This window comes from Sceloporus undulatus, chromosome 4, assembly GCF_019175285.1.
Source record: "Sceloporus undulatus isolate JIND9_A2432 ecotype Alabama chromosome 4, SceUnd_v1.1, whole genome shotgun sequence".
In the NCBI taxonomy this organism is placed as follows: Eukaryota; Metazoa; Chordata; class Lepidosauria; order Squamata; family Phrynosomatidae; genus Sceloporus; species Sceloporus undulatus.
Window position 1 is genome coordinate 21840611 of NC_056525.1, and position 12795 is coordinate 21853405.

General features: G+C 40.3%; 1 protein-coding gene and 1 long non-coding RNA gene across 2 annotated transcripts in view; both read left to right on the forward strand.

The window, feature by feature from the left end:
• LOC121927747 overlaps positions 1-12795 on the forward strand; it is a 72734-nt gene that overhangs the window by 4396 nt on the left and 55543 nt on the right. The gene's annotated exons all lie outside the window — the stretch shown is intronic.
• Positions 492-781, forward strand: LOC121927746 (ergosterol biosynthetic protein 28 homolog). The gene is given in 2 exon segments (XM_042461603.1): positions 492-654; positions 657-781. Coding segments are annotated over 2 exon segments (222 nt in total). The 5' UTR covers positions 492-527; the 3' UTR covers positions 752-781.

The window sequence follows — 12795 nt, forward strand, 5'->3', positions numbered from 1 at the left end:
AAGCTGTGCCTGCCTCTCCTCTCTCCTTCTGAGGCCAGGGCAGTGGCAGCCAGGATGGAGGGAAGGCTACCCATCCACTTCTGGACCCAGGCATTATGGAGCCTACTTTTTCTTCTCTCCCTCTGTACCTGCCTCTTCTTTTCTCTCTCCAAGGCCAGGGCAGTGGCAGTTGGGATGGAGTGAGGGTCTGTCATCTGCTTCAGAAGTTTCCCTCTGTTGGATGTGATTTTGAGAGTCCCCAGCCAACAGAGATTCTATGGCCATTGCTCAGGAGTGCATTAAGCTGTTTATTCTTGCATGGCAGCAGGTTGTACTAGATGGCTTCTAGAGCTTCTTCCAATTCTATTATTCTATTGTCTCTACATATTACATCATTTATAAAACTGCATCATGTCCAATCATTAACTGCTAATTTTTAGTGGGAGACAAGCAGTTGATGTTATGAGTCTTTAAGGGCCCCTTGGGCTGCTGGCTGGAGGGGGAGTGGGAGCTCTGCTGCAGCTGGGAAGCAGGTTGTGTGATGCAAGATGAGCCGTTTCCTGAATGTACTCCGTAGCTGGCTAGTTATGGTGTCCATCATTGCCATGGGGAACACAGTGCAAAGCTTCAGAGATCACAGCTTTCTCTCTGAGAAGCTGTATGCAGGCAAGCCAAACCAAATGGCCTTCAGGCTCGGACCTTTGGCATCTGGACTTTGCTCTCTTCTGTGATCCGCTGCTACTGTGCCATTGATATCCGCAACAAAACGTAGGTTCAGGGATGATAAAGTGGGGGAGGGGGAAATGCTTAACCTCCCCCATTATCATTAATTTACACACTTTTCAGTTCCCTGTAGGGATTCTCAACTAACTTGATATTTCTCAATGTAACATGTATAGTTGGAGAATAGCTGTTATTTCGTTGCAATACTTCATCTTCACAGAGTGAGAACAGGCATGAAGGAGGGACTTACACACCACCAATTTGATACCCTTGAAATGCTGTGCTATAAAGCACTGCTTTCTAATTCCACCAAAGTTCTTTGTCATGGGGTTTGTAGCCTGCCTTTCCTCAACATAACATTCTATTCTCAAAAAACCTTGACCCCACTGCTTGCAGTCTCACCACACTTCCATATGCACAGTTTCTTCACAATGTTAAAGAATAAGACTGGTGCTCAGGCTCAAACCTCTTTCATGTTTTCTCTGTCAGGAAAATGTTCCAGAGAAGAGAATATCAATGTATAGTATCTATGATTCTTGATTTTAATAATGTCATTGGATGTTTTTAAATTTTGGTCGCATTTAATCTATTTTAATTATGTACTTTTAAGATGTGGTTTCTACTGTTTTTATTGTCTGTTTTTAACAGTTTCTGTACACCGCTTTGATCATTGGAAAAGCGGTTAATAAATGAACAATCTATTATTATTAAGGTGATCCCAATTCATTGTGAACCTATCATATGTTTTTCTTGGCAAGATTCATTCAGAGAAGGTTGCCATCGCATTCCTTTTAAATTGAGAGTGTGACTTTCCCAAGGTCACCCATACAATTTCCATGTCTAAGCGAGAATTTGAACTCTGGTTTGCAGGAACCTAATCCAACATAAAACCACTGTACTACACTGGCTCTCATAAAGGTGGTAAAGCACAGAACAATGCAGCCATAAACAGGACATAGTCATGATAAAGCTCTATAAAGCTTTATTCCACTACTGATCTGATAATATGTCATCACAGGGCAGACTCAAATGAGTAACCTATCTGAGGAGAAGATGGCACCTCCTTCCATTGGTTATACAAAGCCAACTGAATTGGTACCTAAATCTTCCTTTTACACTTGCAGTGGGAAAACATCTTATATGACCTCCGAATGAATCCAGCAGAGCTTAAGGCTTGGACCTCAGGATAAGGAGGAAACTCAGGCTGAGCACACTACCTTGAAAAGTGTGTGTTATTCTTTTGTTAGTTTTTAATATTTAAATTACATACTGTGAGCAACTGTGGTTGATTTTTAATGAATTATGTTTAATGACATCATCAGGGCCTGCAGTCTGTGGCATCAGCTGAGGCCACACCCTTTGACATTACCAGAGACCATCCCTTGGTGCCAGGGTTTGACCCTAACATCTCAAGGCTTGGGGTAATAATAAGATGACATCCTGTCAGGATTGGGTTAATCCTGCTATGATTTTCTTCTTACTGTTATGATTAAGTTTGATATTTAATAAGAGTTCTGTTATATGCTTGTTAATTGCGTATTGGGAACTGAGTTTTGTGTTATGGGATTTGTAGCTATGGTGTATTAGATATTAAGCGTAGGGATGCAGTAGTTTAGTGGTTAAGATGCCAGTTCTGATGATTGGAAGATTGGCAGATTGAGGCCCGAGTACCACATCCTGTCACTAGTCTCAGCTTCTGCCAACGTAGCAGTTTGATAGCATGCAAATACAAGTAGATAAATAGGTACTATTTTGATGGGAATGTATCAGCGTTCAGCACAGTCACTCTGGCCATATGACCACTAGAGTTATCTCCGGGCAATGCTTTCCCTTCAGCTTAGTAACAGAGATGAGCACTACCTCCTACAGTTGATTATGACTAGACAGTCATATCAAAGGACTTTTACCTGCACAACTGAGTGGGTGCAGAGGAGCCTTCAAAAGCTGCCTTACAGGTCTACAACTCTCCAGCACAGCTGAGTGCGTGCAGAGGAGCCTTTAAGGGTGGCCTTGCCAGTTTATAACTCTCCAGCACAGCTGAGAGGGCACAGAGGAGCCTTTAATACCTGGCTGCTAGCTCCAAGGATGCTGAGCCTGCCTTCCACTTGGGCCAGAGACAGTGGTGGCAGAGGAGTTGGCAGCCTGCTTTCTCCCTTATTTTATGTGCGACTCGGAGGGGAGATGCGTCATCTGGGCGGTGGTTGGGTGAGAGGAGGATGATAAAGAAGGATAGTCACGTCTGCCCTTAGCTGTCCTATTTCATTGTTGTAATGGTTTAACTATTGTAACTGTTACTGTGTTTTATTATTATGTAATGGTGGGGGTTGTATGGGGACAGTATAATGTGACTATTGCTTATATTTTGTATTTTATTCAATGTTGTAATATTGTTAATTATTTTATTATCATTTCTGTTGTAATTCGCCTTGATTCAGAATATAAATTTATTATTATTATTATTATTATTATTATTATTATTATTATTATTACCTTTTATTACATATTAAGGGGCAGTAGGTCTGGGCTTTATTTATATGAATTGTTAGTGGGGGCAGTTATGGGGCAGTTATATAAAGGGAAGTTAATATGCTTTTGGATCTGTTTATTTGGTTATGTTTAGTTATGTTATTGTGTGTGTGTGTGTGTGTGTGTGTTCATTTTGCTGTTGCATATGAGAATGTTGTATTTGGGAAATATTGTAAGATCTCGTTTGATTGACTGATAATGAATACTTGAGTTACCATATACTAAAGTGAACAAAAATTATTCTTATTCAAAGAACTAAAGAAACCAGTGACAGGTTAAGATTTTATAGGGTTTAATAAGTTTGTTTAAGAATAAAGTTCATAGAAGAGAGTGAAGAAATATAACTGAGATATGTAAATAGAATTATATGGGTTTTAGGAATAGATAAGAAATGTGCGAGTTTTATATGTTTCAATGTGTTTGGAAGTGTTTTAATTTTTTTTTAACCATTTGAGTGAAACCAGCTGCAGAGAAGAAAGCAGCATTAAACCTGGAAAAGGAATGTACAAGAATGTTTATCTTTTACCACTTTGAAGCATTTGCAAGTCATTAACTGCTAGCAATGATAGTTAACTCTATGAGACTCAGAATCTCTGGGGACAAAAGGGTAAACATCTGAAGAGAAAATTGTTTTTGGGAATTGTGTGTGTATTTCAAATTTGTTTTGAGAAAATGTATGCCTGCCAAATATGGAGGGGAGAAGTTGAAAGGTTTTATTGCTTTTATTTGATGCATGTGTGTTGGATCTTCAGTTCTGTCTAAAGAAGTCATAGTAGCTGGACCTATCTGATCTTTCACTAAAGGCTTTCTAACTCAGAAGTTTTGATGGAGCATGAGGAGGGCTGCTGCTAGGCCCTGAAACAACCCTACCTTTGAATATTCTGAACTAGCTTTGGGGCTGAGCTATTTTCTCATACATTTTTGTCACCTATCAGCCTTTTAGAATCAAGAGACCACAAGGGCCATCCAGTCCTATCCCATGTGATGCAGAAAAACACACTCCCAACAGATGGCCATCCAACTTCTGTTTAAAAACCTCCAAAGGTGTATCTGAGGAGGTGTATTTCACTGTTGAACAGCTTTTACTGTCAGGAAATTCTTCATAATGTTGAGATGTTTCTGGAGCATAATGTTGATGGTCCATCCTCAATATGATATCCCTTCAAATATGAATCACTTCAAATGTATATACCCCAGGGTAAACATACCCAGTCCCTTAAGCTGCTTCTTAAAGGGCATGCTTTCATATATGCTTTACTCTGCCCAGTGGTGTGTGTGTGTTTCTGGTGTGCTTCCATGTCACTTCCAATTAATGCTGACCCTAAGTCTATCATGGGGTTTTCTTGGCAAAACTTGCTCAGAGGGGTTTGCCAATGTCTTCCTCTGAGGGTAAGAAAGTGCGAGTTGTCTAAGGTCATCCAGTGGGTTTTCATGGTTTAGTGGGGATTTGAGCCCCACTGTCTCATAATCCTGAATCAATACTCAGACCATTACACCATGCTGTCTCTCTCTCTGTCAAGTGGTAGAATTTGCTTTTTGCTAATATCCTAACCACTGACTTCAAAATATTCAGAGGTGAGGGAACCTCAGAATACTGACATATGCCACAAAATGAGCTGATTTCCCCCCTTGTTTCTGTATATATGTAGTTGTACATGTACATTTCTTTTCTCTGGAAGGCTGTGCTCACTAATTTGTTTTTCATGATGTCCCCTAGGGCCCTCACAAAGTAATAAGTCAGCATCATTTTCTAGGTGCGCTTGATAACATTTATTGCTAATTCTTTAAAAACTGCTTTAAAAAAAAACAAGTCAGGGCCAAACAAGCACAACACCCCCAGGAATAATTGTTATTTCCTTCAGTTTGGTAATTCAATTGCAATTTGTAAACTTGTAGAGTTCCAGCATAATAATAATAAAAACAAAGCCAACAAAGAGTTTGCAGTCAACTCTAATCTGCCCTTTGGAAAGTGAAAAGTGCTTATTGCTACAGGTATAGTAAAGTTAGGCTGTTTTTATTAGATGAATGTAATATTTCACTCAAAGGCCTTGAAAAAGTGAAAGTTTAAATAACTGAACAATTTAGCACATTTGATAGGAGAATGAAGATTGATTCAGTTTGGATGTTAAGCTTAAATGCAAACCACATCCAGGTTCAACTGACTTGATGAAAAGAGAATTTATATTTTCTGGAGTTTGTATGAAATTTTTACTCAGCTTTGAATTCTTGTGGAGCTCAAAGCTACTTTTTTATGTTTTGGAAATAATTGCTACCAATTTCTATGAGGCAACTACACAAGCAGCAGAATAATATGAACTGTATGATTGATGACCAACCATGAAATAATAAGACCAGACAGAAGGCACTGGATTAAACAAGGGCTACTTGATTTGACCTAAGGACCTATTTAATGAATTGAACCTGGGGATCAGCAATGGGGGAGTGGGGAAGCAACCTGATGTTGGTAAAGGTGAGGCAGATGTCAAGCTGTGATCACTTCTTCATGCTTCCCTTGGTATACCTGACCCTGAGGGCAATCCAATATCATGGGCTGCTCTTTGGCCACTCATTTATTGGAAGGCAAACTGAGTGCACTTTCCCCAAATTCATAGACTTTAAAAGAGAGAACAAACCCTCCAGTCAGCCCCAAGATGAAGCTATTTGCCCATCCCTTAGACCCCCAAGCCTATGGAAGTAGTTATGGAGCCCACCCCTTCACCAAAGAGGAGCCAAGGTATATACAAAACTCAAATATTTCCCTCTCCCACCAAAACCTGCCAATGACAACCTATTTACAGACACCACTCGTGCCAATTGACAGTGCTCCCCAGATATAGTGTAGGGCAAGGAGGAAAAGCATGTAAAAGGGACAAAATTCCAACCTGGCCTGAAACTGACCCTCAGACTACACTGAGGGCAGAAATGTTGGTCCAAGTAGAAATCAACAAGGGTTTGGGAAGGGACAGCAGAGCCATAAAACACCTCTGGCTTTGACCTGTCATAAACTACAGCCAATTAAATCTGACCTTTGCTCCTAGAGGCCATCAAATTGTGCCCTCCCCGCACTATCTTTCTGATGTTCAAGATGTGATATCTTGGAATAAAGGTGAGGGGTATCACAAATGGCCACTTCCTCACAGTAAAAGAAAAAATAAACCTCTGTATTGTTCCTGCTGTGCTATTTTGGCAGGCATTCCAACATCCCAGTTTTGATTCAAGAGATGTCAACTCTGTCAGGAATGTTTGATTGTTTATTCCTGCATGCCTGGATAAACCTGGACTTCATGCCCCTTGTGATTTCTTCCAACTCTATGATTCTAACTCAAAAATCTCATTTTTTAATTATATATATATGTGTGTGTGTGTGTGTGTGAGAGAGAGAGAGAGAGACCATTTCAGGGCTTTGAAAGTTCCGTGTTGAATTCTTCCGCTCACCCTCACAAAATGGCCCATAAGTGGCTTTTGACAGAGGATCTGCCCAAATTCTGATGCTTGAAATCATTGAGCTTGAGATGGAAATGAAGATGGAGCTTTTCACATACAGAGTATATGATCTAACTTTGTGCTAAAGCTTCCATCTTGATCTGAGAAATGTGGGTTTATATGTTTAGTACCGGAATAGGAATGGAGAACCAGCATGGTGTAGTATTAAGAGCCTGTGAGACCAGTGTTTTAATCCTAATTTAGCCAAGGAAACTACTGTGTGGACAAGTCACAAACTCAGCCTAAGAGGAAGGCAAAGGCATCCATCACCTGAATAAATCTTCCAAGAGACCCCCATGATAGGTTTGTCATAAGGTTGTCATAAGCCATAAATGACTTGAGGACACACAACAGCAGCAATCTATCAATAGGCATGGGCTGAATCTGAAAAATCTGGGGCCTTTCATGATGAAGAACTGAATATTCTGAAGGTAACTTACAGGAGTTCAAAATGATCTACAGACTGTTAGCTATTTGAGTATATCATTGGCAGTTTTTTTTTATGAGCTCCGCCTTTGTAGCAATGATTGTGGCCTGGAGCATAACACTTCATAGGTACATTTGATTAATTCTGCATGGCTACAGCTTCTCAGTTTTCTCAAAAGGTGAATTGGAAACTGTAACGAAGAAATGTGGTATTTTTCACACACCCAGAGGTTAAGAAAAGTTTAAACTCAAAGGCCTTAGCTGAGAACATTAGTAATATAAATAATTTTATGTGTTATTTTGACATTTGAAGAAAGAATAATAGACCATATGGACAAACGTGTATATTTTGTAGAAACAAGGTGAGGAGTGTGGCATATAAAGAGAAGATGGGCCAAGGAGGTCCATAAAAACTTGTTTTCTCAGATGGCTGAGATGAAAATGGCAAATCAAGTTCAAGGTAAGGAAATGTAAAATAGTGCATATTGGGAAGAATATATATATAAGAAAAAGAAAGCTGTAACTATCGTCATAATGTCCTGTGGAATGGAGGAAATTGCCTGTGTCAGATCATTGGCTTTTCAAGCCAAGTACTCTCAATTCTAACTGGATGCAGCTCTCCAGGGTTTCAGATACAATTGTTTCTTAGGCTGCATCTACACTGCAGAATTAATGCTATTTGACACTGCTTTAACAGGCATGACTCAATGCACTGGAATTCTGGGATTTTTAGTTATGTGATATATTTAACCTTCTCTATCAGAAAGCTCTGGTTCCACAGTAAACTGCAAATCCTTGGAGTCCATAAGATGGACCCACAACAGTTAAAGTAATGTCAAATTGCATTAATTCTGAAGTGTGGCAGCAGTCCTAATCCTACTTGGAGATTCTTGGAATCTCATTTGAATATTCTATGTATCAGGTGTGCTTAGGATGGTATTTCCCATTCAGTTATAGTTCCTTCTTCCAGAATGTCACCATTTTTTTCCTAACAGGTCGGGTTCACTTCCTTCACCTGGAGAGAAGTGCCTTACATCCTAGCCTTTCTCTACCAAAGTCATACACATTCCCAAGTGGATTTCCCTATTTCCCTTTTTGTCCCATCAAAAGTGAAGACTGATCCTGTTGTAAGATATTCCTTTTTTATGTTGGCTTTGAAAAAGAGACTGCAGGTATCACCTTAAAAAATACAGTCTTGCTGGCAAGTTCAATGAATGAATCACATTCTCCTGGGGAGTTTTTCTAAGCATTTCTCCTTGGAAAGCTTACAGGACTGACTAAAGGCAGCTATGAACCTGCATTTTGCATCTGTAAGCCCTACAGAGACACAGCAAGGTATGAAACTCTCTAATTGGCCATTTTTGCCATACCTGTCCATGCTGACTGGCATCTAAAGGCTGGGCTGAAACTAGTCTATAGGTAGCTCCAGTCATACACACACACACACACACATATTGAAAGTGATGGTAATTTCTAAGGCTGGTTAAATCTTTAACTGAATTGGAATGATCCAAACTGATCCAGATCAGGGTCAAAGGGAAACAGTCTGAAGAAATTTGGACCAATCTTCCAAACTCCACTAAAAGATAGGCAGATGGTGTGTCTTTCAAAACCTATAAAACCCGACCCTAACATGAAAATGCCAGGTAAAAAGAGTGGGAGGGGAACACAGGAGCAGTATTGTGTTCATTGACAGCTCTAGCTTCCAATCTGGGGCCAGGTTCACAACAGGTGTCACCAATCACTGGATTTCCTTTTTTTTTGGGGGGGGGGGGGGGGGATGGGGAATGGGAATTAGCTGCATCTTATAACAAATTTGATAAGAGTTTTGTGGCCAACAAAGAGTGATTTAAATTACTTCTTTTTTCTTTTGCTCTGATCCTCATGGGACTGGGGCTATTTTGCTGTCCCCAGGAGATAGAAAGGAGAGGTATGACATGATCAGTGCTATGATCAGTCTTGCTTTGTCACAACTTTGGAAGTATGGTATTGGTCCAGATCTGATTTTAATGTTAGGGCATGACTGCCTACAATCCAACTTGTTGGAGGTCCTCTTATGAGACCTTTGGGGTGAATGTGATTAAGGTCATGCCCAGCTTAAGCTAGGAGAGGTTGCAAAAGTCTGCTGTTGCTTGAGTCTACTCAGAAGGGCAAGATTCTACCCCTTATTTCATCTCCCCACTACAAGTTGAACGTGTGCAAATTACTTTTTAACTTTGAACTCAGTTTGGAGTAATTGAAATAAACTGAGAACCAGTAATGTATTCAAGTCTCAAATCAAGACTCAAGTCTGTACCTTCAACTCTCAAGCTGAGTCTCAAATTCTTGCAAGATGCTTTCAAGTCAGCTGGGATTAATCAGGACTGCCCCTGCCAAATCAAGATAGTTGGGGGGATGGGATTAGCTTTTGAAGAACAGGGAGCATAGAGTACTGAAGGAACTGCTTAGCATACAAAATGTCATAGAACTGATGGAAGAATCACAACAGAGCTTGGATCTCTAACTAGTGGTTGCATTCCTCTGGCATTGAAATGTTTGTGCATGATGTTGTATGCATAGATTACAATGGTTTTGGGCAAGGAAACAAACAAATCAAATCTGCTTTGATGCATCATAGGGGAACTGAGTCTTCTGATATACAATGTCTGCTCAGGCCTTTGAAAGCCAGGGTAGTAACTAGGATAATGTAGTTGACCTATGCAGACTGGGCCATGCTTCAAAAGAGTGCTTGGAAGGCCTTTCTGCTCATTAATTTCTCTTCTAAGACTTGTGACACTATCACTGCCATATCTCAGACCACCGGAATTTCCCCCCCATTCTGGAGACAGCCTACTGAAGCTGAGATGATCATAGAAGCAGATGACCCGTGGCTGGCAATGGGGGGATTTGACTGCTAGGGATGACTATGAGAAACAATCTTGTGCCAGACAGAGAATCTGGTAGGCCCTAGGGAAGTGTTGGTCAGATGGTTTCAATAAGCTAAAGAGCATAATAGAATAGTTGCTGACTATTGGGGTAAATTTAAAACAAAGCCTCTGGTATGACTCCCAACAGGGATGGCAAAATCTTTCAGTTTTGCCTTTTCCAGGGATTTAGCTATGTGGAGGGATGAGAGCATTACCGTGCCCAAATAAAAATTCCCTTTCCTCCACTATGAAATTGTCCTTTGGTCCCCAAATTTGTAGCATTTTAGAGAACAGAGTTAATTGGTTTAAAATGTGGCTAAAATTTTAGTTTAAACCAAATGTCTTTTTTTTTTAAAAAAAAAATATCATGTTTTTAAAAATTGATTATTATTTTTAAATTCCTGTTATTACTACTCTCCAACTCTCATATAGGAACAACAATAGCTGAATTTAATTTTTTTTTAAAAAAAAACTTTAACAGTATAATGGCAGTTTTTTATTGTTAGATCACTATGCAGCATCAGTTACTTCTTTTAAATCACTTTTATACTGCAAGAAATGCCATTCAGAAAAAAAAATCCTTCAGTTAACAGAAGTTCAACCAAAACAACTTACTTTAAAGAAGCACTTTTAAAAGAATAATTATTTTTTAAGCTAGTGGCCATGACATCTGTACTGCATTTTGCTATTTCGTTTTTTTTTATTAAGTCCTATATTGGTGTTGTCCTGTACTATATATAGGCTACCAACTTGTCAATATAATTCCCAAAATTTCACTGAAAGATTGTAAACCATATCAAAGCCTAATAACTTTGGATTTTTAATCCTGGAAAGTATGAAAACATCCTTGAGCAATCTTTGTTATACATAAAATAATGTTTCACAGTATTAATATAATAAGCAGGATTCATATTTTCCCCATTGAAACAATGTAAACCATTAATCATTTTAAAAAACCGGTTTAAAATGTGTTTTGGGTGGTTTTTGTTTATAAATCAATTAGATCATGGGTTTAAAAAACCCTAAAACTGTTCTTCCCTCATTCCTAGCGGAGATTAAGGAGCTTTTTGCAGAGCACACCCCCCCCCCCCCCCCCCTCCCCTTTCTCGGTTTGAAGCCTCTTTCAGGATGTAGCAAAGGAACTCCAAATCACACCAAAGGAACTGCAAATTTGCCACTGATGGCGCCAGCTGAGTGCAGCCTGGCTCCCAGGTGCACTTCGGCGGTCATTTTTCAAAGCCGAGAGCTTTCCGACATTGAAAAGTGGTGCCTGGGAGGTGGGCTGCAGCCAGGTTGCACTCAGCTGGTGGCATAAGTGGTGAATTTGGAGTTCCTTTGGTGTGATAATACCTAGCTGCATCTTTGAAGATGATTCAATCCAGGAAAGGCAAGCTTGGTTTTGTTTTGTTTTGTTTTGTTTTGCTTCTTTGCGTGAGAAGATATGGGAACTGTTACACTACCTACTTCCTCATCTGCTGTTTCTCCCAGCTGCAGGGCTGACTAGTAATGAAGAGAAGGCAGGATCTTAACCAGGGAGAGGGAGAAAAGACCCAGGAGAGATGCTACATCAGCTTACCCAATATTCACCTATGGGACCCCAAAAAACCTAAAGTATTGGTATTTCTGAATTTCTGAGTCCAGTTTGAGGGCCTGTGGTGAACCTAGCCTGCAGTGGTAGTGTTGGAGGACCTTATGTATTTTGTTAAACAGTGGAAAAAACAAAACTGCTTTGCTTGATCTTTTTGCTTGGCATTCTATCAGCTCTCAAGGATAGAATTGAAGGCCTATGATGTGGCACACTCTATGGAGGTAGCAGATGAAATGACAGTGTGATGTTGAACTTTAAACTGGGTTGACAAATTCACATATAGTGTTAACAACAACAAAAAATCAATTTTACTTTAATACTTTAATGGTGAGAACACTTTAATGGTGGGGTGGGTGGGTAGGTTGAAATAGATGGTTCTTGTGGCCTCTAACAACTTTAAGGCAGGGGTGCCACCTGGGGGTGTGGAGTACTGTATGTGGGCCGCACCAGGTAGCATCTCAGGATGTGGATTTCTGTGTCAAACACCCCCCACCCTCTGCTGCCACCCTGCCACCAGCCAGGGCACCTTTGTAAAAGTGGGGAAATATGCCATATATATATATATTTTGCAAAGTGTTGTCATGCTCTCCCTTCTCTCCCACTGCCTCACTTTTCTGGGTCTGGCTGGGCAGTGGGAGGACAGGGCAGCTGCTGCCACCACCCCACATTAGGTGACACCAGCCCTAGTGTCACTGCTTTAAGGATCTACTATTTTTTTTCCTGCTTTAGTGCTTTAAGGTTATACTAGTGATTTTCACTTCTTAAAAAATGACTTGTGGACCTGATGCAGGTCATCTACATTCACAAATGTAGTGACCTTGTTCCCATGCCCCCCCCCCCAAAAGGCACACACAGGGGGCCTTGCTTAATATTTTAGGGGTTATGTGTGTACTGCAATTGTGTGGTGGGTGTTGAGCCCCCATAAGGTTCAGGGTATATATGAGTGGTGCCTGCACATCTGAAAGTTGCCTACCCCTACACTGAAGTTAGGAATTAATAATGAGTGCTCTTTCATATGAGTTTCCCTGATCTGCTGTTAACCAAAAAGAGTTACTCTATTGTGAAGTCGAAGGCTTTCATGGTCGGCATCCATAGTTTTTTGTGGTTTTTTGGGGGCTATGTGGCCATGTTGAGGGAGAGAGAGGCAGGCTAGGTCCACCAGGC